The 24,725-nt window shown below is 45.8% G+C and overlaps 2 protein-coding genes across 2 annotated transcripts in view; both read left to right on the forward strand.

Annotated features, from left to right (window-relative positions):
* The window catches only part of LOC311513771 (olfactory receptor 51G2-like), a gene marked incomplete at both ends in the record, with an annotated part of 350,119 nt that overhangs the window by 177,780 nt on the left and 147,614 nt on the right, over nucleotides 1–24,725 (forward strand). The gene's annotated exons all lie outside the window — the stretch shown is intronic.
* Nucleotides 21,878–22,816, forward strand: LOC311514909 (olfactory receptor 52P1-like; the record flags this gene model as incomplete). Its single annotated transcript, XM_084617631.1, has 1 exon — nucleotides 21,878–22,816. The coding sequence occupies one exon, from the start codon at nucleotides 21,878–21,880 to the stop codon at nucleotides 22,814–22,816; it is 939 nt and encodes a 312-aa protein (XP_084473757.1).

Here is a 24,725-nt window from a genome sequence, read left to right on the forward strand (position 1 = left end):
GGACAAAGACTTTAGTGAATTTGGCTTGTTTGCTCCTTCATTACTGTTGCTACCTTTTAGCAACGCTTCAGTTTAATGGTTATTTTTTCAGATGAACTTTATAAAAACAAAACTGTGCAACAAGATACTAGAGGAACTTTTAGAAAATACTCTTATTAAGGTGTATATGCAATAAAGGAAATCTGTTGTGAAGAGTTTGCACCAATGAAATAAATGATTGCTCTGGTCATTGCTGATATATATGAGCAGCAGCAGAAGCATCCTATTCCCAAAGAAGACAGCGAGGATGAAAAGTTGCCCTTTTGAGACTAACTGTAACAAACTAATTCAACTCAAAATATGGACATTGGCTTACGTCATCGAATGCCATTAAAAATAAATAACATAATAATGTGATTGTTGTTTTTAGACTACCTACGTTTTCTGCTGCTTTTGTGTTATATTTAACACTGTCATTCTCTTGTTGTAGTTTCAAACACCTGTCAACCCTCAATCGGGATACAAATACCAGTACTGGGGTTTTCATTTTGAATTTGATTGTCATCTCACTGCTTCGTTGCTAATGTGCACCAACTCCTGCAGGAGCTAGTAGCTTTTTATAAAAAAAAAATCAAGTTTGTACTAGGTATCTAATGAAATCTTGGTGAGGCCTCGTCTGGAGTACTGTGTCGAGTTTTGGGTCCCACACTACAAGAAGGATGTGGATAAATTGTAGACAGTCCAGCGAAGGGCAACAAAAATTATTAGGGCTCTGGAACACATGACTTATGAGGAGAGGCTGAGGGAACTGGGGATGTTTAGTCTACGGAAGAGAAGAATGAGGGGGGATTTGATAGCTGCTTTCAACTACCTGAAAGGGGGTTCAAAGAGGATGGCTCTAGACTGTTCTCAGTGGTAGCAGATGACAGGACGAGGAGTAATGGTCTCAAGTTGCAGCGGGGGAGGTTTAGGTTGGCTATTAGGAAAATCTTTTTCACTAGGAGGGTGGTGAAACACTGGAACGTGTTACCTAGGGAGGTGGTGGAATCTCCTTCCTTCAAAGTTTTTAAGGTCAGGCTTGACAAAGCCCTGGCTGTGATGATTTAATTGGGGATCAGCCCTGCTCTGAGCAGGGGGTTGGACTAGATGACCTCCTGAGGTCCCTTCCAACCCTGATATTCTATAATTCTATTTCTTTCTTGATGTATAGGCCAATGTGTTAATTTAAAAGAACCCTTTGTTTTAAGAAATAGATTTAGCTACTTCTGATTTATTTTTATGTCTCTTTGGGCTAATAATGCAGTAGAAATTTGACAATTATTCAAGCTGAGCTGGAGGCAGAGCAACAGCAGCCAGAAACAGAAGGGCCAGAGAAGGCGCCCAGACCACAGAGCTGGGCTGGAGTCAGACCAGCAGTGCTGAGGCGGAGCTGGGGATCTGCAGCTGGAGCAGACCAAACCTGAAAGCTGGGTCGGCACAGACTAGCTGAGCCAACGGGGACAGAGAGCTGAGCTACAACTGGGAGCTGTGGTGACAGTGACAGGATAGTGGATGCTGGCCATGCCACAAGTAGCACAGCAACCGAGCACAACGAGCAGCTGGGGAGAGCAAGGTGGGGCCATGGGCAGAGGGCCCAGCACAGGGAGACGTCACCAGACAGGCTGGATTAAGAAGGGGGTATGTGAATCTGAAGTTAGAGAAGATGTTGGGGAGAGTGGCCCTGCCTCTTAGAGACTGAGGGCATGTGGCCACTGAGAGAGAAGATGCCTTATGTGCAGTATCATCACAGCTTGGAGCCAGGACCTGGGCAGGAGTCCTGGGAAGTGTGAAGAACAAACTGAAAATGTTTCTTACGTCCCAGAGTCAGCTGTTTGTGGTGTTTCCCATGCCCACAGAGCGAGGTCCCTTGTTTCCTGGAACATTTCTCATTTTTTTCATTTTGTTTAAATTGATATTTAATAAATTATATTTGGGTTGAACCTAGTGAAGTGATCAGTGGGTCAGGGAAGCGTCCAGTGTGAAGAGAGTACCCTGGAGTGAGGACACTCTACTCCCTGTCCTAAGTCACTATGAGGAGAATGGCTCTTCAGCCTGCCAGGAACCCTGGGCCCAGCTGTGTCACCAGTGACATCTTCATATAAATGATAGAAGCTGAAATGTGTAACTTTGGGGAGCACGCTTTCTGCCTAAGGTGAATGTAACATCACTGCATGAGATGTCTTCCCAGAGACTGATATCATATAAAAACTTTTCCCTGTATTATTTTATCGATGGGTTACAGCATCCAATGTGAAGAGAGTACCCTGGAGTGAGGACACTCTAGCCCCTGTCTTAAATGACTATGATGGGAATGGATCTTCAGCTTGCCTGGAATCCTGGGCCCAGCTCTGTCACCATTTCCACACAGAAACTGTGGTAGGGGAGTCCTTGAGGTGAGCAATGTCTCTGGGTAAAGGAAGTAGGAGTGGGGACCCGGACCCTTTTTCTAACCAATTCAACTGGTGTAGTACAGAAAAAGTTCCCAACTTACATTAGGGACGTGGGACAAACGGCTGGATTGGATTTTAGTAACGTGTAACGAGAAGTGTAACCTATGACATCTTCATATAAATGATAAAAGCTGAAATGTGTAACTTTGGGGAGCACACTTTCTGCCTAAGGTGAATGGAACATGAGATGGCTTCCCATACGCTGGTATCGTATAAAACCTTTCCCCTGTATTATTTTATTAATGGGTTAGAGCAGTAAACCTGACATTGTTTATTTGCCCTCTTGAACACATTTCATAACAAATCAAAGCTTGGTCAAAGAATTGACTACACAGTTGATTAACAACTAATATGAATCACTCCTTCCTCTCAGATTCAGTATTTAGACATAATGAAGGCACCCACTGAAATAGGTCTCCTGAATAAAAGGGCCGATGAAGTTTACAAGCCTTCAGCATTAAAAGAAAAGGAGGACTTGTGGCACCTTAGAGACTAACAAATTTATTTGAGCATAAGCTTTCGTGAGCTACAGCTCACTTCATCGGATGCATTCAGCATTAAAGAAATTAATGGAAATTTTAGTTTTGTTTTTTCTCATTGTGCTCCAAAGAAAGGTTCTGGAAATGGGAAATGCTGTTTCAAAACTGCTACAACCCAGAGACACAGACCTATCCAAAGTAGCAGTATTATTTCCCACAGCCACTGAACTTTTATCTATGTTTGAAAATGAGGTCCAAGAAGCCAAACATTCAGCAAGTAAATGATTAGGAAAATGGGGCGGAGAAATCATGTCTGAAGAGCTGTGCTTAAGGAAAGCAAAAATACAGGGGAACAGCTCACTTTGAGGCAGAGCAGGGTGGAGAGCAGAGCTGCTACTGCCAGCTGCAGGGGGGATGAGCTGTAGGAAGGCAGAATATCTCCCTGAATAGCGATATCACTAGGAGGGTGGTGACTACCACACATCTGTGGCACGGTGGTACATCACCCATGGCACAGTCTACATGCCAGCCCTCCCTCCATGCCCATGTACAGCGCTGAACTGGGAGTGACCTGTCTTGTCACCCCACTTAAAATAAGACACCCCTAGAGATACTGAAGGAGAGCACACAGTCCGTTAAGCTTGCCAGCCCAGTAAAGAGACGGGCAGAGGGCGGAGGGATTAGTTGGGTCACGCTGATTGTTCTGGGAAAGAAATGAATGAGGTAGGTTCTCTCCGCACCATTAAATCATTCAGGGTTTTGTACTTGAGGTGGTTTCTGGGCTGGGAGCCACTGTGCACAGAGGGATCGGCTGGTTCTTTGCTTTTACATGTTCTGTACCAGGTAGGGTTGAAGTGGAGATTATTATTATTAATTATTATTATTTTGCCCACACTTTGATCTCCTGGGGCAGAATGAAAAAAAAAAAACAATCATTGCAATCCTGGGCCCTTCTTAGACTGAGTCTCAGGTAAATCGTTGCCATATAAGGAAAAGTCGTCCCACAATTCCAAACGAGGATAACTATTTCTGTGAAGGAAGGGCAATATGCCAAATGCCGAAAAAGGGACACGCAAACATCACTAGACTCTATCCCACTTGGAGTTTGAGCTTCTTCTTTCATATGGCCTGGGTAGGTAGCAATGACTTCAAATTTATATCTGGATTTCATAACCAGCACATTGCCACAGCAGTGTGAGGCTGGATTAGGTGTGATCTCAGACTGAACTTTTCCCCACATTCGGTCAGTGCCCTCACAAGGTTACCCTCTTCTGGTCTAGACATCAGAGAATCCAGAGAGGAGAGTCCTAGGGGAGCATGAGAAGTAACTGAGGGTCCTGCACTTGGAGGTGAAGGGACCTAGGTGAGCTGTGTTTGGTCTGATTGTGTCATTTAGGGCCATGTGGTCTCTCAGATCAGGTGTGTGAAGTAAATGGGGTTAAACTGTCCTTGCTAGAACCAACCTTGGAGCTGCTGATCTTCTACCTTGACTGGGAAGCTGCCAATAGTTGAGACCTCCTCTTCCAGGCCTTACTGCCCCACCCCCATCTCCCTGCCCTGGCGGCAGAGGGCCCCTCGCCAGAGGTCGGTCCTAACTGGTGTCAGTCTGAGACCTTCTGGACACTGGGTACCAGGACTGGGAGCACAACAATGCTTCTTTCACATCTGTGGCCCCATTGTAGAGTAAGATAACTCTGTCCTTTGACCTTGTGCAGAGACAGTAGCTTGAGAGACAGCCCTGCTATGCACAGAGTTCATAGACAATGGTTATGATAGTAGGTGCTTACCATTGTTTATGGGTTGGAAAATGAGAAAACTTTGCCTACAAATGGGTTTATTTTGAAGTTTGTATATGCACAAGGGGTTCTTTGCCTCAGAGTGTAGAGGGTAGGACAGAGAGGTGAGTTGGTTTGTTATTCAGAGAGTGAAGGACAGCAAACAAGTGATCCCTAGCCTTGTGATCCGGAGGTCCCCCAGTAGCAAGAACAGAGCTGGGATTAAGGTAAACCAATATAGAGCAGGTTTTTACTATTGTGTATGTATGCTACAGTATCACAAAAGTAAATTATCTCTGTTTTATGGAGTGGGTTTCCGAGTCTCTTAACCAAAACCCCTTGGTGCAGAACCCCACCCTTACCAGCTGGGTAACACCATGAAGTCACAAGACCTCATCAGACTTTCCCTGGCACTGGCCAAAACAGCCATTAATAAGTCCAGGGGGATGACAGTCCACAAGGAGGTTCCCTGTGACTGAGGAGGTCTGTTTCTGTTCCTTAGCTGTCTTACACACCTGGGCAGCATTCCTCTGGACAGCCTCACTGACTCCCTGGAGTCCATTTCTGGTACAGCTGGCATGGTCCAGTAGTGGCCTCATCTTGCTCCCAAGCTTAAACCATTCACGCACATGCCTGTTTCTGTTTATACCTGTTTTGTCCCAAATAGTCGATTCCCAGTCCTGGGACCTTAACTCCCGGAGGGCTCTGCCTACTGTACTAGGATTTCAAATGGCCCAGACAATCCCCTTGTCAGGGTTCCTTTCCCTCCCCATTAGTTCCTTTGGTCAGGTACCAACCAGGTTACTTGAGCTTCTTAACCCCTTACAGGTAAGGAGGAATTTAGGCTACCCCTATGGTTATGACACCCGTGAAGAGAAGTTTGTGGATGTAGCGGTTCCCTTATTGACTCTGCCCAACTTGATACAAAAAGCCTCTGAAAATGTGAAGCCATGGAGCAGACTGATGTGTGACAAAGCCTGGAAATGTGGCTACTAACTGTCTTCACAGCAGGTACATTTGAAGACTTCAGGGATTTGTGTCTGAGAGAGCAATCCACACAAAGGGTTCCGCAATCAAACAACACGGGCACAAACCATGACACCAAGGGCTGCTAAACGGGACCATGGCCACCAGGATGGGGTCAGTGTTCCCTGTAAGCTGCGTGTATGCACAAGAGTCCATCAAGGGCCACACCCTTGATTATCACAGCCACACACATCCTCAGTGATGGCAACTTGTGTTTACCTTGGTGGATTCAGTCAGAGAAAGGGAGAGGGTGAAGGGAAAACCATCTAACACGTGGTGTCTGCTGTTTGTACTTGGGTGGCTCAGGTAAGCCCGCAGGTAGTTCAGTTTGGGTGTGTGGCACCATCTGCTGTCATGCTGGCTGATAACAGGGCGTGGAGAGGCTGAATCGCCAGCAAAGCAGTGTGGTTAGAAGGGTGCAACAGAGTGAACCTCAGGGGTAAGAACTCATCACACTCATACCTTCCGGAGCCCAAATTAGGCCCCCAGGCACCTGTGACACAAGCATGGGAAAGGGACTATATCAAGGCCAAAAGATCCAGATATAGGAGTTGTTTGATTCCTTTACCCCTGTGTTCTCACCCCAGCAGGGCATAAAATGTAAAAAAACACAGTGAGTGGAGAAGTCCCATTGTACTAGTTCTCACACAGGATAGCACAACCCCTTTTCTGAAAGATGTCTGAAAGATCAACAGAATATTGAAATGTGATGATTACCTGATGCAGAGAGGAGATGGAATATTAGAACATTTTGAGCTTCCAGCTCTATAGCCATTTTAGACCTCACAAAGGGATACTGGCAAATATCTTTAATACCAGAATCCTGGAAGAAGAAGAAGAAAGCCTTTTTCCATACCCAACAGCTTACATAAATGAAGGATCACTTAATTTGGCCTTCACAGAGTGGCATTGACTTTGCAGAGGCTAATGCGCTGTATATTACATCTGCATCAGCAGAACATAGCAGTCCACTGCTACGATCAATTGAAAATAGTTTTTGGTTGTGTATCTTGTGCCAATATACCCACATGTAGTGCAGACGGCAGTACTTTACACAGAGAAAAAAAAAACACATTGTCAATTGCTAGGCTGAACCACAGTGTGCAAGGCTGAGTTTGGCCTGACAATCTCCCTGGTATCAGCAAATAATTTCTTCACTCCCGCGGGAGGCTCTTAAGCTGTAGTTCTCCAGGGTCTGTTTTCCGCTCATCCCACTGCTCACAGAGCCAAGGGAATTGTCCGGGAGTTCTGGACAATCTGAGAGACTGCAGGGAGTGTACAGGGGATTCATAAATGCCACTTCACAGCATGGTGAGTGTCAGACATGTGAGATTCATACCTTGATTCTTAGAGCTCTGCCTTCCTGTCACCGTAAAGAGATTTCTTCTCTCTGATGAGGTGGATTTTGGTGAGTTGCCTGTTTGTGCGCTGAAGTTAGTGGCAAGGGCTCAAGAAGGATTCCAGGGTAAAAGTCAAGCACTTGAACTGTTTAGTATTATCAGAAATACCAAGGCATTTTCCTGGTAAAATTGAAACTACAAATGTACTGGAAACAGTTTAGTCAAATATTTGTTTTTAAGATCAATTCCTTCTCTCTTACTGTGTCCTTCTAACTGTCTCAATAGCTCCCTTTTTTAGGCAGTGTGATTTTTCCTCTGGGTCCCTCAATTTTTCCAATTCAGCAAATTCACTGCCATATTAGGATGTGCAGCCAAAATCTCTGCAGTGGGTATCTGTGTTACCAAAGGGTTCACAACAAGAATGGATTGTACTCTGGCCAGATTCTACTCTCACATTCCAATTTGCGTCACTCCGAATTGAAACTGGCCTCCTAAGAGCACGTGTTTTGGAACCCCCATCTTTCATACCCTCCGAACACCACATAAACTTATGGTTTACTTCAGATTCTTTCAGCACACTAACAGAAACATGATCTCTGTAGCAGGACCTGAACCCGTGATTATTGCAGCTGGTAGCTGAAAGTTAAAAACTTAGGGTGAATCTGGTCCCATTGAGATCAATGGCAAAGCTCTGAAAACAGCCAGGAGTTCACCCTAAATCCACATGTAGGGTCAGAAATAAATAGCCTGATTTACACTGGCCATGAGCCTCCAGTGCCTTCAACTGGAGTTGTCCTGTGACCTCTAAGGATGGGTGAGCTTGTTTAAATCAAAATGAACTGACAGGGGAGTTGGTGAAATCTCAATCTCATGGGCTTAGTGATTCAGAACTGTTAGGATAATATTTTTTTCTAGGTGGGAGAGGTGTCTGTTCCCTCTGTCCCCCGACATGTGGGTTCTGGAGTAAATGAGAAGCACTAAAAGGCAATAAAAATGAAAGCATATTTCTGCCATAGAGGAAACCACGCAGGGTTGGAAATCTGAGCAGGGGAGGTCCAGGAATACACAGTGTGTGTATGGGGAGGGGGGGCGGGGGCATCTTGGATCCAGATCACAGTGGCATAGAGTGCTGAAACTGAACGAAATATGGAGTGGACATCCTGCTTAATGCTCAGATCAAAGAGGCATAATGAGGCCTCTTGGGGGGTGAGGGAGGTCTCTCAGACTGGAATGGAATGTCTCAGACTGTAGCAGATTGTCTCTGACACCATCCGCCATCCCTCCTCCCATGAGCAGCCCTACTACAGACTCCTGGCAACATCAGCAATTGCCAACATGGAAAAGCAGCCTCAGGAAGGGGTGTCTGGGTTTCTAACCGGCTGCAATATGTTAAAGCTTTGTGTCATTTTGAGGAAGAGTTACTGATGCTGACGACTTTTAATCTCCACATCCTCTCTCCCTCCCGCCGGGTCATAGAATCATAGAATCATAGAATATCAGGGTTGGAAAGGACCCCTGAAGGTCATCTAGTCCAACCCCCTGCTCGAAGCAGGACCAATTCCCAGTTAAATCATCCCAGCCAGGGCTTTGTCAAACCTGACCTTAAAAACCTCCAAGGAAGGAGATTCTACCACCTCCCTAGGTAACGCATTCCAGTGTTTCACCACCCTCTTAGTGAAAAAGTTTTTCCTAATATCCAATCTAAACCTCCCCCACTGCAACTTGAGACCATTACTCCTCGTTCTGTCATCTGCTACCATTGAGAACAGTCTAGAGCCATCCTCTTTGGAACCCCCTTTCAGGTAGTTGAAAGCAGCTATCAAATCCCCCCTCATTCTTCTCTTCTGCAGGCTAAACAATCCCAGCTCCCTCAGCCTCTCCTCATAAGTCATGTGTTCCAGTCCCCTAATCATTTTTGTTGCCCTTCGCTGGACTCTCTCCAATTTATCCACATCCTTCTTGTAGTGTGGGGCCCTGTCATAAATATAAAGGGAAGGGCAAACCCCTGTGAAATCCCTCCTGGCCAGGGGAAAGCTCCTCTCACCTCTAAAGGGTAAAGAAGCTAAAGGTAACCTCGCTGGCACCTGACCAAAATGACCAATGAGGAGACAAGATACTTTCAAAAGCTGGCAGGAGGGAGAGAAACAAAGGGTCTGTGTCTGTCTATATGCTGGTCTTTACCGGGGATAGACCAGGAATGGAGTCTTAGAACTTTTAGTAAGTAATCTAGCTAGGTATGTGTTAGATTATGATTTCTTTAAATGGCTGAGAAAAGAATTGTGCTGAATAGAATAACTATTTCTGTCTATGTATCTTTTTTGTAACTTAAGGTTTTGCCTAGAGGGGTTCTCTATGTTTTTGAATCTAATTACCCTGTAAGATATCTACCATCCTGATTTTACAGGGGGGATTTCTTTATTTCTATTTACTTCTATTTTTTATTAAAAGTCTTCTTGTACAAAACTGAATGCTTTTTCATTGTTCTCAGATCCAAGGGTTTGGGTCTGTGGTCACCTATGCAAATTGGTGAGGCTTTTTATCCAACATTTCCCAGGAAAGGGGGGGTGCAAGTGTTGGGAGGATTGTTCATTGTTCTTAAGATCCAAGGGTCTGGGTCTGTAGTCACCTAGGCAAATTGGTGAGGCTTTTTACCAAACCTTGTCCAGGAAGTGGGGTGCAAGGTTTTGGGAAGTATTTTGGGGGGAAGGACGCGTCCAAACAGCTCTTCCCCAGTAACCAGTATTAGTTTGGTGGTGGTAGCGGCCAGTCCAAGGACAACGGGTGGAATATTTTGTACCTTGGGGAAGTTTTGACCTAAGCTGGTAAAGATAAGCTTAGGAGGTTTTTCTTGCAGGTCCCCACATCTGTACCCTAGAGTTCAGAGTGGGGGAGGAACCTTGACATGGTGGCATAGTGGTGGGATTAACCTGAAATCATTTTGAGATCCAGTTGAGATTTTTTTGAACTAGAAATACAGATTTTAAAAAGGAATTTTTTTTTCATGTGGAAAGGAAGTCCAGAAAGCAGCTTTGAAACTGAAAGCAGCTTTGTTTTCTCTGCTTTGTGGCCAAGCAGAGACAAAAGGGGATTATCTTGTGAATTGCAGGTTTTCTTTGCCTGGAGGCAGGGTACTTAACTCCTGCAGGGAAATTCACAGTCTTCCAACCCAGAGGTTTTTTTTTTCTTTTCTTCCTAAAAGTAAATAGGGGGTGTGTGTTCTACCCATTTGCTTTTTCTTTGGGCTGGGTAAGCAGGTTTCCAAGTAGTTGGAGGTTTTTTGCTTTAATTTGGGCCCAGAGCAGAGACAAGGGAATTGTCTTTTTCTGTAGGCTGACAGTCACTATCAGAGAATAGGTATTCTATTCCAGCACAGCAAAATTTTACAGCCACGTTTTGTTTGTTTATTTCTAAACCTCGGGTGTAAAGTTAGTTAAAAACAGAGAGGTTAGAATGACCAAATCCTCAGCTCGACTACAGCTGGAATTAGCCAAATTTCAGGCTGAGGAAAAACAAAGGGAACATGAAAGACAGATAGAACTCATGCGGCTGGAGAAGGAGGTACAGGAGGCTGCCCACAAGAGGGAAATGGAGGCAAGGAAGCATGTGGAGGAGGAGAAGGAAAAAGAGAGGAAGCATGTGGAGGAGGTGGAAAGGATAAAGGCCCAGCAGAATATACCAACAAACCCTAGCAATCCTTCTCCAGGTACCACTTCCCATCCCAGAAAGTTCCCCACCTACAAGGCAGGTGATGATACTGAGGCCTTCTTAGAAAACTTCGAAAGGGCCTGCCTTGGCTACAACATCTCTACTGACCAATACATGGTAGAGCTGAGGCTGCAGCTCAGTGGACCCTTAGCTGAGGTGGCAGCTGAAATGCCTAAAGAACACATGAACAAGTATGAACTGTTTAAATCCAAGGCGAGAGTCAGAATGGGGATAACACCCGAGCAGTCTTGTCGGAGGTTCAGAGCCCTAAGGTGGAAACCAGACATGTCATTTACCCGACATGCCTACCACATTGTGAAACATTGGGATGCCTGGATATCAGGAGCAAGTGTTGAATCTCCAGTAAATTTGCCCTTCCTAATGCAAATGGAACAATTCTTAGAGGGTGTTCCTGAGGAAATAGAAAGATACATCCTAGACGGGAAGCCCAAAACTGTAATCGAGGCAGGAGAGATTGGAGCCAGAGGGGTGGAGGTGGCAGAGAAGAAGAAAACTGGTCGCAGTTGGGGCGGAGACCAGAAGGGACCACCCCAGACTACACCCTATTACCAGGGGCCGCCCAAAGCCCCACCTACCTCCCAAAGAACCCTCCAGACCCCTTATCGTCCCACCACTCCGTTCTCCAGCAACCCACCTCGCCCCAGTGACCCGTCAGCTGGACGATGTTTTAAATGTAACGAGCTGGGGCATGTAAAGGCCAACTGCCCCAAGAACCCCAACAGATTACAGTTCATTGCACCGGAATCACACCAGAGGTCCACAGGCCCAGATACCTCCCAGATACCCTTGGAGCGGAGGGAAACTGTGAGTGTGGGCGGGAAGAAGGTCACCGCGTGGAGGGACACCGGAGCACAAGTGTCAGCTATCCATGCTTCCTTAGTGGACCCCAATTTAATCAACCCAGAGATCCAAGTGACGATTCAACCCTTCAAGTCCAACTCTTTCAATTTGCCTACAGCCAAGTTGCCTGTCCAGTACAAGGGCTGGTCAGGAATGTGGACTTTTGCAGTCTATGATGATTATCCCATCCCCATGCTGTTGGGGGAAGACTTGGCCAATCATGTGAAGCAGGCCAAGAGGGTGGGAATGGTCACCCGCAGCCAGGCTAAACAAGCCGTGAGGCCTAGCTCTGTTCCGGAAACTTCTATCAGGACCCAGTCAGAGGTGATGGACCCGGACCCCAGGCCAATGTCTGCAACAGCAGTAGTGGATCCAGTCCCAGAGACCCAGACGGAACCAGTCCCAGAACCGGAACCAGCCAAACAACCAACACCAGACCCCGTGCCAGCACTGAATCTAGTACTTGCAACCTCAACACCAGAGGGCCCCACTGAACCTGAACTGGCAGCAGCCGATAACCCTACACAAGAGGCTCAGCCGGAGCCTGAATCCCAACATAGTGCACCAGCGGAGAGCGGTTCACAGTCAACAGAAACAGCTCCATCCCCTATATCGCTTCCAGAGGGACCAAGCCTATGTCCCCAATCCAATGAGGAACTGATGTCTCCAGCATCAAGGGAACAGTTCCAGACCGAACAGGAAGCAGATGAAAGCCTCCAGAGAGCTTGGACGGCGGCACGGAGCAACCCACCGCCTCTCAGCTCTTCTAATCGATCCAGGTTTGTTGTAGAAAGAGGACTTTTATAAAAGGAAACTCTTTCTGGTGGACACCAGGAAGACTGACATCCTCAGAGACAGTTGGTAGTTCCAACTAAATACCGGGCCAAGCTCTTGAGCTTAGCCCATGATCACCCTAGTGGCCATGCTGGGGTGAACAGGACCAAAGGCCGTTTGGGGGGGTCATTCCACTGGGAGGGAATGGGCAAGGATGTTTCTACCTATGTCTAGTCTTGTGAGGTGTGCCAAAGAGTGGGAAAACCCCAAGACCAGGTCAAAGCCCCTCTCCAGCCACTCCCCATCATTGAAGTTCCATTTCAGCGAGTAGCTGTGGATATTCTGGGTCCTTTTCCGAAAAAGACAGCCAGAGGAAAGCAGTACATACTGACTTTCATGGATTTTGCCACCCGATGGCCGGAAGCAGTAGCTCTAAGCAACACCAGGGCTAAAAGTGTGTGCCAGGCACTAGCAGACATTTTTGCCAGGGTAGGTTGGCCCTCCGACATCCTCACAGATGCAGGGACTAATTTCCTGGCAGGAACTATGAAAAACCTTTGGGAAGCTCATGGGGTAAATCACTTGGTTGCCACTCCTTACCACCATCAAACAAATGGCATGGTGGAGAAGTTTAATGGAACTTTGGGGGCCATGATACGTAAATTTGTAAATGAGCACTCCAATGATTGGGACCTAGTGTTGCAGCAGTTGCTCTTTGCCTACAGAGCTGTACCACACCCCAGTTTAGGGTTTTCCCCATTTGAACTTGTATATGGCCGTGAGGTTAAGGGGCCATTGCAGTTGGCGAAGCAGCAATGGGAGGGATTTCCACCTTCTCCAGGAACTAACATTCTGGACTTTGTAACCAACCTACAAAACACCCTCCGAACCTCTTTAGCCCTTGCTAGAGAAAACTTACAGGATGCTCAAAAAGAGCAAAAAGCCTGGTATGATAAACATGCCAGAGAGCGTTCCTTCAAAGTAGGAGACCAGGTCATGGTCTTAAAGGCGCTCCAGGCCCATAAAATGGAAGCATCGTGGGAAGGGCCATTCATGGTCCAGGAGCGCCTGGGAGCTGTTAATTATCTCATAGCATTCCCCACCTCCAACCGGAAGCCTAAGGTGTACCATATTAATTCTCTAAAGCCCTTTTATTCCCGAGAATTAAAGGTTTGTCAGTTTACAGCCCAGGGAGGAGACGACGCTGAGTGGCCCAAAGGTGTCTACTATGAAGGGAAATGTGCTGGTGGTGTGGAAGAGGTGAACCTCTCCATGACCCTTGGGCGTATGCAGCGACAGCAGATCCAGGAGCTATGCACTAGCTACGCGCCAATGTTCTCAGCCACCCCAGGACTGACTGAACGGGCATACCACTCCATTGACACAGGTAATGCTCACCCAATTAGGGTTCAACCTTACCGGGTGTCTCCTCAAGCTAAAACTGCTATAGAACAGGAGATCCAGGATATGTTACAGATGGGTGTAATCCGCCCCTCTGAAAGTGCATGGGCATCTCCAGTGGTTCTAGTTCCCAAACCAGATGGGGACATACGTTTTTGCTTGGACTACCGTAAGCTAAATGCTGTAACTCGCCCAGACAACTATCCAATGCCACGCACAGATGAACTATTAGAGAAACTGGGACGGGCCCAGTTCATCTCTACCTTGGACTTAACCAAGGGGTACTGGCAGGTACCGCTAAATGAATCTGCCAAGGAAAGGTCAGCCTTCATCACGCATCTCGGGCTGTATGAATTTAATGTACTCCCTTTCGGGCTGCAAAATGCACCCGCCACTTTCCAAAGACTTGTAGATGGTCTCCTAGCGGGATTAGGAGAATATGCAGTCGCCTACCTTGACGATGTGGCCATATTTTCGGATTCCTGGGCAGACCACCTGGAACATCTACACAAAGTCCTTGAGCTCATAAGGGAGGAAGGACTAACTGTTAAGGCTAAGAAGTGTCAAATAGGCCTAAACAGAGTGACTTACCTTGGACACCAGGTGGGTCAAGGAACTATCAGCCCCCTACAGGCCAAAGTGGATGCTATCCAAAAGTGGCCTGTCCCAAAGTCAAAGAAACAGGTTCAATCCTTCTTCGGCTTGGCCGGTTATTACAGACGATTTGTACCGCACTACAGCCAAATCACTGCCCCACTGACAGACCTAACCAAAAAGAAACAGCCCAATGCTGTTCAGTGGACCGAAAAGTGTCAGCAGGCCTTTAACAAGCTTAAAGCGACACTCATGTCTGACCTTGTACTAAGGGCCCCAGACTTTGACAAACCGTTCCTAGTAACCACAGATGAGTCCGAGCGTGGTGTGGGAGCAGTTTTAATGCAGAAAGGACCTGATCAAGAATTCCACCCTGTAGTGTTTCTCAGCAAAAAACTGTCTGAGAGGGAAAGCAACTGGTCAGTCACTGAAAAAGAATGTTACGCCATTGTCTACGCTCTGGAAAAGCTACGCCCATATGTTTGGGGACGGCGTTTCCACCTGCAAACCGACCATGCTGCACTGAAGTGGCTTCACACCGTCAAGGAAACTAACAAAAAACTTCTTCGGTGGAGTTAAGCTCGCCAAGATTTTGATTTCGACATCCAACACTTCTCAGGAGCTTCTAACAAAGTGGCTGATGCACTCTCCCGTGAAAGTTTCCCAGAATCAACTGGTTAAAATCATCCTTGAGATGTGGAAAATATTGTTAGTCTTTATGTACTTGGTAGTATATTTAGAGATGCATGTGTCTTATTAACTCTGTTTTTCCTAGAGCTCCAGGAAGAAATCCCAGCCAGTGTTTCACCCTAGCTGAGATTTGCAGGGCGTGTCATAAATATAAAGGGAAGGGTAAACCCCTGTGAAATCCCTACTGGCCAGGGGAAAGCTCCTCTCACCTCTAAAGGGTAAAGAAGCTAAAGGTAACCTCGCTGGCACCTGACCAAAATGACCAATGAGGAGACAAGATACTTTCAAAAGCTGGCAGGAGGGAGAGAAACAAAGGGTCTGTGTCTGTCTATATGCTGGTCTTTACCGGGGATAGACCAGGAATGGAGTCTTAGAACTTTTAGTAAGTAATCTAGCTAGGTATGTGTTAGATTATGATTTCTTTAAATGGCTGAGAAAAGAATTGTGCTGAATAGAATAACTATTTCTGTCTATGTATCTTTTTTGTAACTTAAGGTTTTGCCTAGAGGGGTTCTCTATGTTTTTGAATCTAATTACCCTGTAAGATATCTACCATCCTGATTTTACAGGGGGGATTTCTTTATTTCTATTTACTTCTATTTTTTATTAAAAGTCTTCTTGTACAAAACTGAATGCTTTTTCATTGTTCTCAGATCCAAGGGTTTGGGTCTGTGGTCACCTATGCAAATTGGTGAGGCTTTTTATCCAACATTTCCCAGGAAAGGGGGGGTGCAAGTGTTGGGAGGATTGTTCATTGTTCTTAAGATCCAAGGGTCTGGGTCTGTAGTCACCTAGGCAAATTGGTGAGGCTTTTTACCAAACCTTGTCCAGGAAGTGGGGTGCAAGGTTTTGGGAAGTATTTTGGGGGGAAGGACGCGTCCAAACAGCTCTTCCCCAGTAACCAGTATTAGTTTGGTGGTGGTAGCGGCCAGTCCAAGGACAACGGGTAGAATATTTTGTACCTTGGGGAAGTTTTGACCTAAGCTGGTAAAGATAAGCTTAGGAGGTTTTTCATGCAGGTCCCCACATCTGTACCCTAGAGTTCAGAGTGGGGGAGGCACCTTGACAGGCCCAAAACTGGACACAGTACTCCAGATGAGGCCTCACCAATGTCGAATAGAGGGGAACGATCACGTCCCTCGATCTGTTTGCTATACCCCTACTTATACATCCCAAAATGCCATTGGCCTTCTTGGCAACAAGGGCACACTGCTGACTCATATCCAGCTTCTCGTCCACTGTCACCCCTAGGTCCTTTTCCGCAGAACTGCTGCCTAGCCATTCGGTCCCTAGTCTGTAGCGGTGCATTGGATTCTTCCATCCTAGGTGCAGGACCCTGCACTTATCCTTATTGAACCTCATCAGATTTCTTTTGGCCCAATCCTCCAATTTGTCTAGGTCCTTCTGTAACCTATCCCTCCCCTCCAGCGTATCTACCACTCCTCCCAGTTTAGTATCATCCGCAAATTTGCTGAGAGTGCAATCCACACCATCCTCCAGATCATTTATGAAGATATTGAACAAAACCGAAAAAAATTGAGAAAAGTCTTTCTCTCTCTCCTTCCAGTACAGGCTGAGCTGCTGCTGGGGTTCCGTTCACCCCCAGAAAGGCATTTCAGGCTGATCTCCCCTTTTCCCCGATGCAGGCAGACACAGAGTTTAACCTGGTCTGAGGAGGGATTTCTGTGAGCTGTTGCTGTGGGATCTGGCACCTGAGTGAGGGGTATCGCTGTGTGGCAGGGATGGAAGTTGTGCGGGGTGGGGACCTGCTCTGTCAAGCCACAGAACTGCAGCCTGGGTGTCACAACCTTCACGCAGTTTTCAATCCAACTGTTGTTCTCTAACTTCAGGCATTTTGCCAGTGGAAAGAACCATTGATCTTTGTGTGGCACGGCACCCCATATTCTTCATAGTGATATTATGATGTGATCTTGGGGTCTGTGGGTGTTCCACTTTTAGTCTAGGTAGCTGGTTGGGGAGGGCCTAATTAGGGAAATGAGACATAAGGGAAAACAATAGGATTTAAGAAAACCTTATCTCCCACCTGTTGAGCATTTCTGAGTATTTCTCCAGGCAGCCTATAAGTAAGGATAAGATTTAGTCATGGGCATTTTTTTGAATAGAGTCATGGACAGGTCACAGGCAATAAATGAATATTCACAGCCCTGTGACCAGTCCATGCATTGTACAACATACCCCTGACTAAGTTTTTGGTGTTCTGGAGGAGTCTGGGGCACAACTGCTGCTCTGAAGGGAGGCTCTGGGGCACCCATTGGTGCTGGGTGCAGTCCAGGGTAACCGCTTGTTCTGGGTGGGGCCTCGGAGGTGTCCTCTGGTGTTGAGAGGGGGCTTCCAGGGTGCCCACTGGTGCTCAGGGGGGATGGCAAATGACCACAGCAGCCAATGCTAGCGGGGGTCATCCCAGAAGTGCCGCAATTCTGCTGGTGGGGGGGCAACACCGCCAATCCGGGACCACTGCACTGTTGCAAGCGAGAGTTGTCTGTGACTGCCGTGCTGCAACCTGGTAGGGGGTGGCCCAGCCTCTGACAGCCACGCTGCTGCTAGCGTGGGGGAGTCCGGGACTATCACTTCTGCTGGCAGCCAGCGACCCAGGACCACCACTGTTGCAGGTCTGGGGGTGGTGCCGTTGGCACAAGGTCCACCCGTGCTTCTCCCTGCCGAAGTCACGGAGGTACCGAAAATCATGGAATCTGTGACTACTGTGACCTCCGGGACAAACTAGTAGCCTTACCTAAAAGTCATGGATGCTATGACTCTACAATGGCATGTGAACAGGCCACATAATTCTGGACACAATCTTGGGGAGTCTGTACTTTTCCCACAAACTGGTCTGGGAATCAAGTTTTGAAACAAAGGGTTCTCTCTATACACTAAAGCTATATAAGGCAGGGAGTGACATTGTCAGTGGTTCTTCATTCCCCACAGAAGAAGACTCCTGGGAACAACTGAGGAAAAAAGAGTGAACTGGAAGAAGTGCTGGACCCAGACTAAAAAGATTTCTAGCCTGTGTATGAAAACCTGAGAAACCCAAGCTGGAAAGCAAATACAGCTTGTGCCTTAAGTTTGTTCCAGACTGCTTGTTTCATCAATCAGGGTAAGAAACTGCTAAATCATAGTCAATCTAAACAGTATGCTAAGCTTAGAATCATAGAATCATAGCATATCCAGGTTGGAAGGGACCTCAGGAGGTCATCTAGTCCAACCCCCTGCTCAAAGCAGTACCAATCCCCAACTAAATCATCCTAGCCTGGGGTTTTTCAAGCCTGACCTTAACAACCTCTAAGGAAGGAAATTTCACCACCTCCCTGGATATCCCATTCCAGTGCTTCACCAACCTCCTAGTAAAAAAAGTTTTTCCTATTATCTAACGTAAACCTCCCCCACTGCAATTTGAGACCATTACTCCTCATTCTGTCATCTGGTGCCACTGAGAACAGTCTAGATCCATCCTCTTTGGAACCCCCTTTCAGGTAGCTGAAAGCAGCTATCAAATCCCCCCTCATTCTTCTCTTCTGCAGACCAAACATTCCCAGTTTCCTCAGCCTCTCCTTATAAGTCATGTGCTCCAACCTTCTAGTAATTTTTGTTCCCCTCCGCTGGATGTTTTCCAGTTTTTCCACATCCTTCTTGTAGTATGCAGCCCAAAACTGGACACAGTACTCCAGATGAGGCCTCATCAATGTCGAATAGAGGGGAATGATCACGTCCCTCTATCTGCTGGCAATGATCCTACTTATACATCCCAAAATCCCATTAGCCTTCTTGGCAACAAGGGCACATTGTTGACTCATATCTAGCTTCTTGTCCACTGTAACCCTTAGGTCCTTTTCTGCAGAACTGCTGCTAGCCATTCAGCCATTTGTTTATTTTCTAAGTAATCTGCTTTGATCTGGTTGCTATCCCTTAAAATCACTTTAAATCTATCTGTTGTAGTTAATAAACTTGTTTTTATGTTTTAATCTATACCCAGTATGCCTTGAAGTGAAGTGTCCGGGGGGGTGGGGGGAGGGGAATCTTAGCTTGGTTACCACAAGTGTGCATTGTCTTCCCCACATTCAAGGAGGGTCAAACAGGGTAAGTAATTCATATTGGTCAGCATTTGGACCAGGGTAGGATGGTACAGCTCTGGAATCCTAGGCTAGGGAGTTGGTGGTTATTTTGGCTCTAGTCTCTACATTGCTGGTTCATGCAGTGGCTGGTCAGGGAGCCTGGGTTTGTCCTTTCCTGTGTGAATGCTGGTAAAGGTGTAGGACCTGGACTGAGTCTGCAGTGGGTCACAACAGCACACTGAGACAGGGATCCAAGGCTGGTGAGTCAAAGGGATCAGTGGCACCCAGTTCCAGTTGCTCCTCAACTGCTTCAATCTCCCATCATACTCTGACGCCCTCTCTGTACTCTACTTTCCCATCCCAAGCTTCCCTGATCCCCAAAACATTCTGGTCACCAGTATCTTTTCCGTGCTACCCTGTCATCCCTGGCTCCCAATAACTCTGAGCTGCCTCACACTCCCCACAACTCATCTTCTGCAGAGGGTGAATTGCCTCACATCACATCTGCTCCCTTGGCTGGGGGGTCATCAGTGACTGTGTCTCAATGGTGAGAAATTTCACACAGGAGTGGGAATTTCCCAAGCAGGCACCTGTGCGACTTCTCTTGTTACGCCAATACACACCGTGTGATACTTCAACTACTGCTACACAGGAACAACTCGTAAACTGAGAAGTATGCACACTGCATAATGAGAGCGGAGAACTCTGGGACATACCTGAAACAGTGGACCACTGGGACACGGATGTTAAACTCAGGATGTTCTGGGACCATTAGTTAGCCAGCTCTGTTAGTTAATGGTGACAGTTGTACATTCATTCCCCAGTGCAGAGATTTTATGGGTCAAGTCATTATTTTTTTCATCTAAAACATCCATCCATGCAGTGCCTGATGGGACCCATCAGACTTGTGAACTACACACTTAGTGTAACACTTCCAAGGTGTCACAGTCAAATGAGAATTTCTCCACATATGGCTAAATTCAACACCTTCATGAATAGAAAAAATGCTTTCAGTAAGCTGAGGCATGAACTTGCAGGGAAAATGCCTATATCTGACTCCTGACAGGACCGGTAGATTCCAAGGCCAGAAGGATCATCTAGTCTGTATAACACAGGGATGTATAACACAGGCCTCAGAATTTCCCCAAAATAATTCCTAGAGCAGATCCTTTAGACAAACTTCCAACCTTGATTTAAAAATTCTCAGTGACAAAAATCTGCCAGAACCCTTGATAAATTGTTCCAATTGCATAATTATTCTTACGATTTAAAAATGTATGACTTATTTCCAGACAGAATTTCTATAACTTCAACTTCCAGCTGTTGGATCCTGTTACACCTCTGTATGCTAGCCTAAAAAACCTATTATTAAATATTGGTTCCTTGTGTAGGTACTTACAGACCATTATCAAGTCACCCCTTAACCATCTTTGTTAAACTGCACAGATTGAGATCTTTGCATTTATCACTGTAGGGCAGTTCTTCTGCTCTTTTATTAAATCTTGTGATTCTTCTCTGAAGCTCTTCAGTTTATCAACATCCATCTTTAACCATGGGCACCAGAACTGGAGAAAGGATTCCAGCATCCTCTCTCAGATAGTGACAGCCCCAGGTGCTGCAGTACAAGGTGTAAGACACCCAGCAGTGGGTTGATTCAGGGGGAGGACCTGACCATCATACTATTATTCTATGACACTATAGTGTCATACTATTGCCTAACAGCTAGAAATTGGCTTGTGCCCTTCAACACATGGGCATATAGACTTTCCAAAATATATATTATGCTGTAACTATTGTACTTGGATAGTGTCACTATCCAAGTAAATGTTCAAACCCTTCCAGATTCCTGCTTAGCTCATGGCTTCAAATACTTCTTGTGACAATGAGTTCCTCAGTTTAATTAGGCATCAAGTGAAGAAAACATTCTTTTTTTATCTGTTTTGAATTTGCCATGTTTCAGTTTTATTGAATGTCATCTTGACCTTACCTTAGAGAGTAGATTGAGCATGTATACTCCCTCTCTCCTACCAGTCAGTAATTTACAGACTTTTCTCATATCTCCTCTTATTTATCTCCTTAGTAAAGTAATGATCCCAGTCTTTTCAGCCTCTCTCCTTGATCTTTCCCTGAACCCCTCTAGTTCTGCAATATCCTGTGTGACCAGTACTACACAGAGGAGTTCAGAGGAGAGTGAAACATTGTCTGACTGATCTCAATACATTGTATTTTCTGTATGATTCCCCATCCCACTCCTTCTGGGTTCCAATGTTTTGCTTAGTTTCTGTCCCTGCTTGCACTGTGAGCAGAGTTTCACCAAGCTGTGTACCATGATGCCCAGATCCCTTCCCTGAATTCATACAGTTAAATTACAACCTTGTTAGGTGTTTGAGGAGTTCCAGCCGTATCCTCCAATGGGCATAAATGTTGCAGTTCTTGACATTGAAGGTCATGTGCCTTTCACCTGGCTTGGTTAGCTGCCACTGAGAACTGCTGTGGGCTTGACTATGACCTAAATAATGTGGTGCCATCTGCAAATGTTGCCACCTCACTGCTCACCCCCTTTCTACATTGTTAATAGCTATAATATATTTACCATACTATTTGCTATAAAGTGTGTAACCCCCCTCACTGTGCTTCTCTCCCTTCACAGGAAGCTTGAGCATTTCTGAGACTGATCAACGCATCAACCACCTCATGGCAGATTTCAACCTCACCCTGCCTGAATCTTCAACATTCATCCTAATGGGCATTCCTGGCCTAGAAGTTGCTCACATTTGGATTTCCATTCCTTTCTCTATGCTCTACATAATCAGCCTGTTGGGAAATTCCATGGTTCTGTTTGTTGTAAGCAAAGAGCAAACCCTGCACAAGCCGATGTACCTGCTACTTTGCATGCTGGCACTCACAGATATTGCTGTGTCTACCTCCGTCATGCCAAAGGCACTGTGCATATTTTGGTTCAATTTGAAAGATATTACCGTAGGTGGCTGCCTCACCCAGATGTTCTTCCTTCACTCAGTTTCTATTATGGAGTCAGCTGTCCTCGTGACAATGACCTTCGATCGCTATGTCGCCATATGTAAACCTCTGAGATATGCCACCATCCTCACCAATGCAAGAATAGCTAAGCTAGGGCTTGTGGGTTTGATAAGAGCTGTTCTCTTAATTCTGCCTCTGCCCCTGCTTCTCAGTAGGCAGCCATTCTGTGCTAATCACATTATCCCCCACACGTACTGCGAGCACATAGCTGTGGTGAAGATGTCGTGTGGGGACACCACAGTGAACAGGATGTACAGCTTGGTGATGGCATTTGTAGTCACTGGATTAGATCTGACACTGGTTGCCCTGTCCTACAGTCTGATCATCAGAGCCATCCTCAGAATCTCCTCCAAGAAAGCGTACAAGAAAGCCCTGAACACCTGCACAGCCCACTTCTGTGTGGCAATGACGTCTTTTACTCTCTTCTTTTTCTCTGCTCTGACACACCGGTTTGGTCAGCACATTCCTCTCCATGTTCACATCATCTTGGCCAACCTCTATGTCCTCCTGCCCCCCATACTCAACCCGATCATTTATGGGGTGAAAACCAAAGAGCTTTATGACAAATTGGTCAAATACACCTGCAGAAGGTGATCTCTTGGGGCCAGTGACTTTTATCCTTTGTGACAAGAGTGGGAAAGGATTTTGCCTCATTAATTAAGGGTGCTCTGTCCAAGTTTGGCTGAGCTCAACATTGTACAAGTTCAGAGTCTGAAAAGTTCCTCACACCTAATATCTTATCATCGCATCACCAAGCACTGCTCTCTCCGTTGTGTAGTTCCCTCTTTCTGACCATCACCTGATCTCTTTCAGCATCACCCATCAGTCCCCACCCCCATGTCACTCAGCTTTCCCATGACTTCCAGACTACCAGAATGTTGGAGACACCAGGGCATGGCCACTAGTTAAGTTGAGGGGATGGAAGGCCATAAGAGTTGAGGAGGTCTCCCTGCCGAAGGCCTAACGGCTTCTTCTTAACCCCCCTTAATAGAATTCAGGACTGGCTGGTTTGAGTAAGCTCTTTTGGTCTTAAAACAGTGTTGCAGTTGTAGACAATGCCTTATAGTGTAAGGTTTGCTGATGCCAAGTTAAAGATAATAGGAGAGACAGTTACAAGGCCAGACAAAATGTGCTGGTTGTTTAAGTTGCTAGGAATGCTTGTTAGAGGTTGCAGGAAATACATATTGTTGTAACCCATATAAGGAAGGCAGAGTATTTGTGCAAAGTTTTAATTGGCTGATGTGTAGAGAGTAGCATTAAGGAATATAAAAGTGTGTGTAATGACCTGCTCTGGTGTGCATGATTTGAGATTCTATTCTCCCTGTACCTTGTTTGCAGCTGCAAATAAACTTTTCTGCTTCTCCACCCCATTGTGATTATTGAGTGAAACACACCAGGTAACAAACCCCTGATGTTGTTTTCCCTCTGGGCACTGGGTGCCGGCAACAAGAAGATACTGTAACTTTTTGAAGCAAGGGGCTTTGCATTAGCTCTTTGTGAACAGGGTTCTTAATCAGTTTGACGCACTAAAGCTATGCTGTCAGATAGCCAAAAACAAAGAAAGAAACTACAATGCTAAACTTTTTTTCTTTTTTTCTTTTTTATATGTGCAGTGATCAAGTGAGTAAAATTTATCTGATTTTGCTAAGTCCAGTAATTCAGGAAGCCTGGAGAATAAACCAAATGTTTCAGTGGGAAAATGATAATACAGGAAAGTTGCTGCAGTAACTGAGAACATTCTCCTACAGCTTGTTGGCGAGAGTTGTGAAACCATTTATTTCTGAGAATGGGACCGCTTTATTAAACGATGACCAGAACCGTTGAGTCAAATTACTCACCACATTGCACAGTCGCTTTCCAGCTGGAACTTTCAAAACAGACACTAACTGTTCACATTGTTGAAGATGTCAAAACAAGAGTCGAGATTTCATGTTGGAGTTTTTGAAACAGATGAAACAGAGATTGCCACCAAATGTGGAAGTGATTGAATCCCTTGCAGTACTAAATCCTTCTACTACGCTCAGCTTGGCACAACCTAGATTGGCTGACATCTCATTTTTTGCGATGGGTTTGTGGAGACCTTGGACAGTTGAAGCAGCAATGGAGATTTTTGCCTATGATTAGTTCAGGAAAACCAAGTTGAGCAGTTTGGGGTTGAAGTTCTCAAACTCATGGATTCGGCTGATGACAAAGACTTCAGTGAACTTGCCTTGTATGCTCTTTCATTGTTGTTGCTACCTATTAGCAACATGGCAGTTGAATGAAATTGCACAAGAAGATACTATCGGAACTTTTAGAAAATATTCTTATTCAGAACGGGTCATTACATGTTCCCCATGCTAATTTTTCCCCCTACTGTTACTCACACCTTCTTGTCATCTGGTTGAAATGGGCCATCTTCATTATCATTACAAAAGGTTTTTTTTTCCTGCTGATAATAGCCAACCTTAATTGATTTGTCTCATTAGAGTTGGTATGGCAAACCCCATGTTTTCATGTTCTC

Source organism: Lepidochelys olivacea (genome assembly GCF_965140295.1).
Source record: "Lepidochelys olivacea isolate rLepOli2 genome assembly, chromosome: 1".
Classification (NCBI taxonomy): domain Eukaryota; kingdom Metazoa; phylum Chordata; order Testudines; family Cheloniidae; genus Lepidochelys; species Lepidochelys olivacea.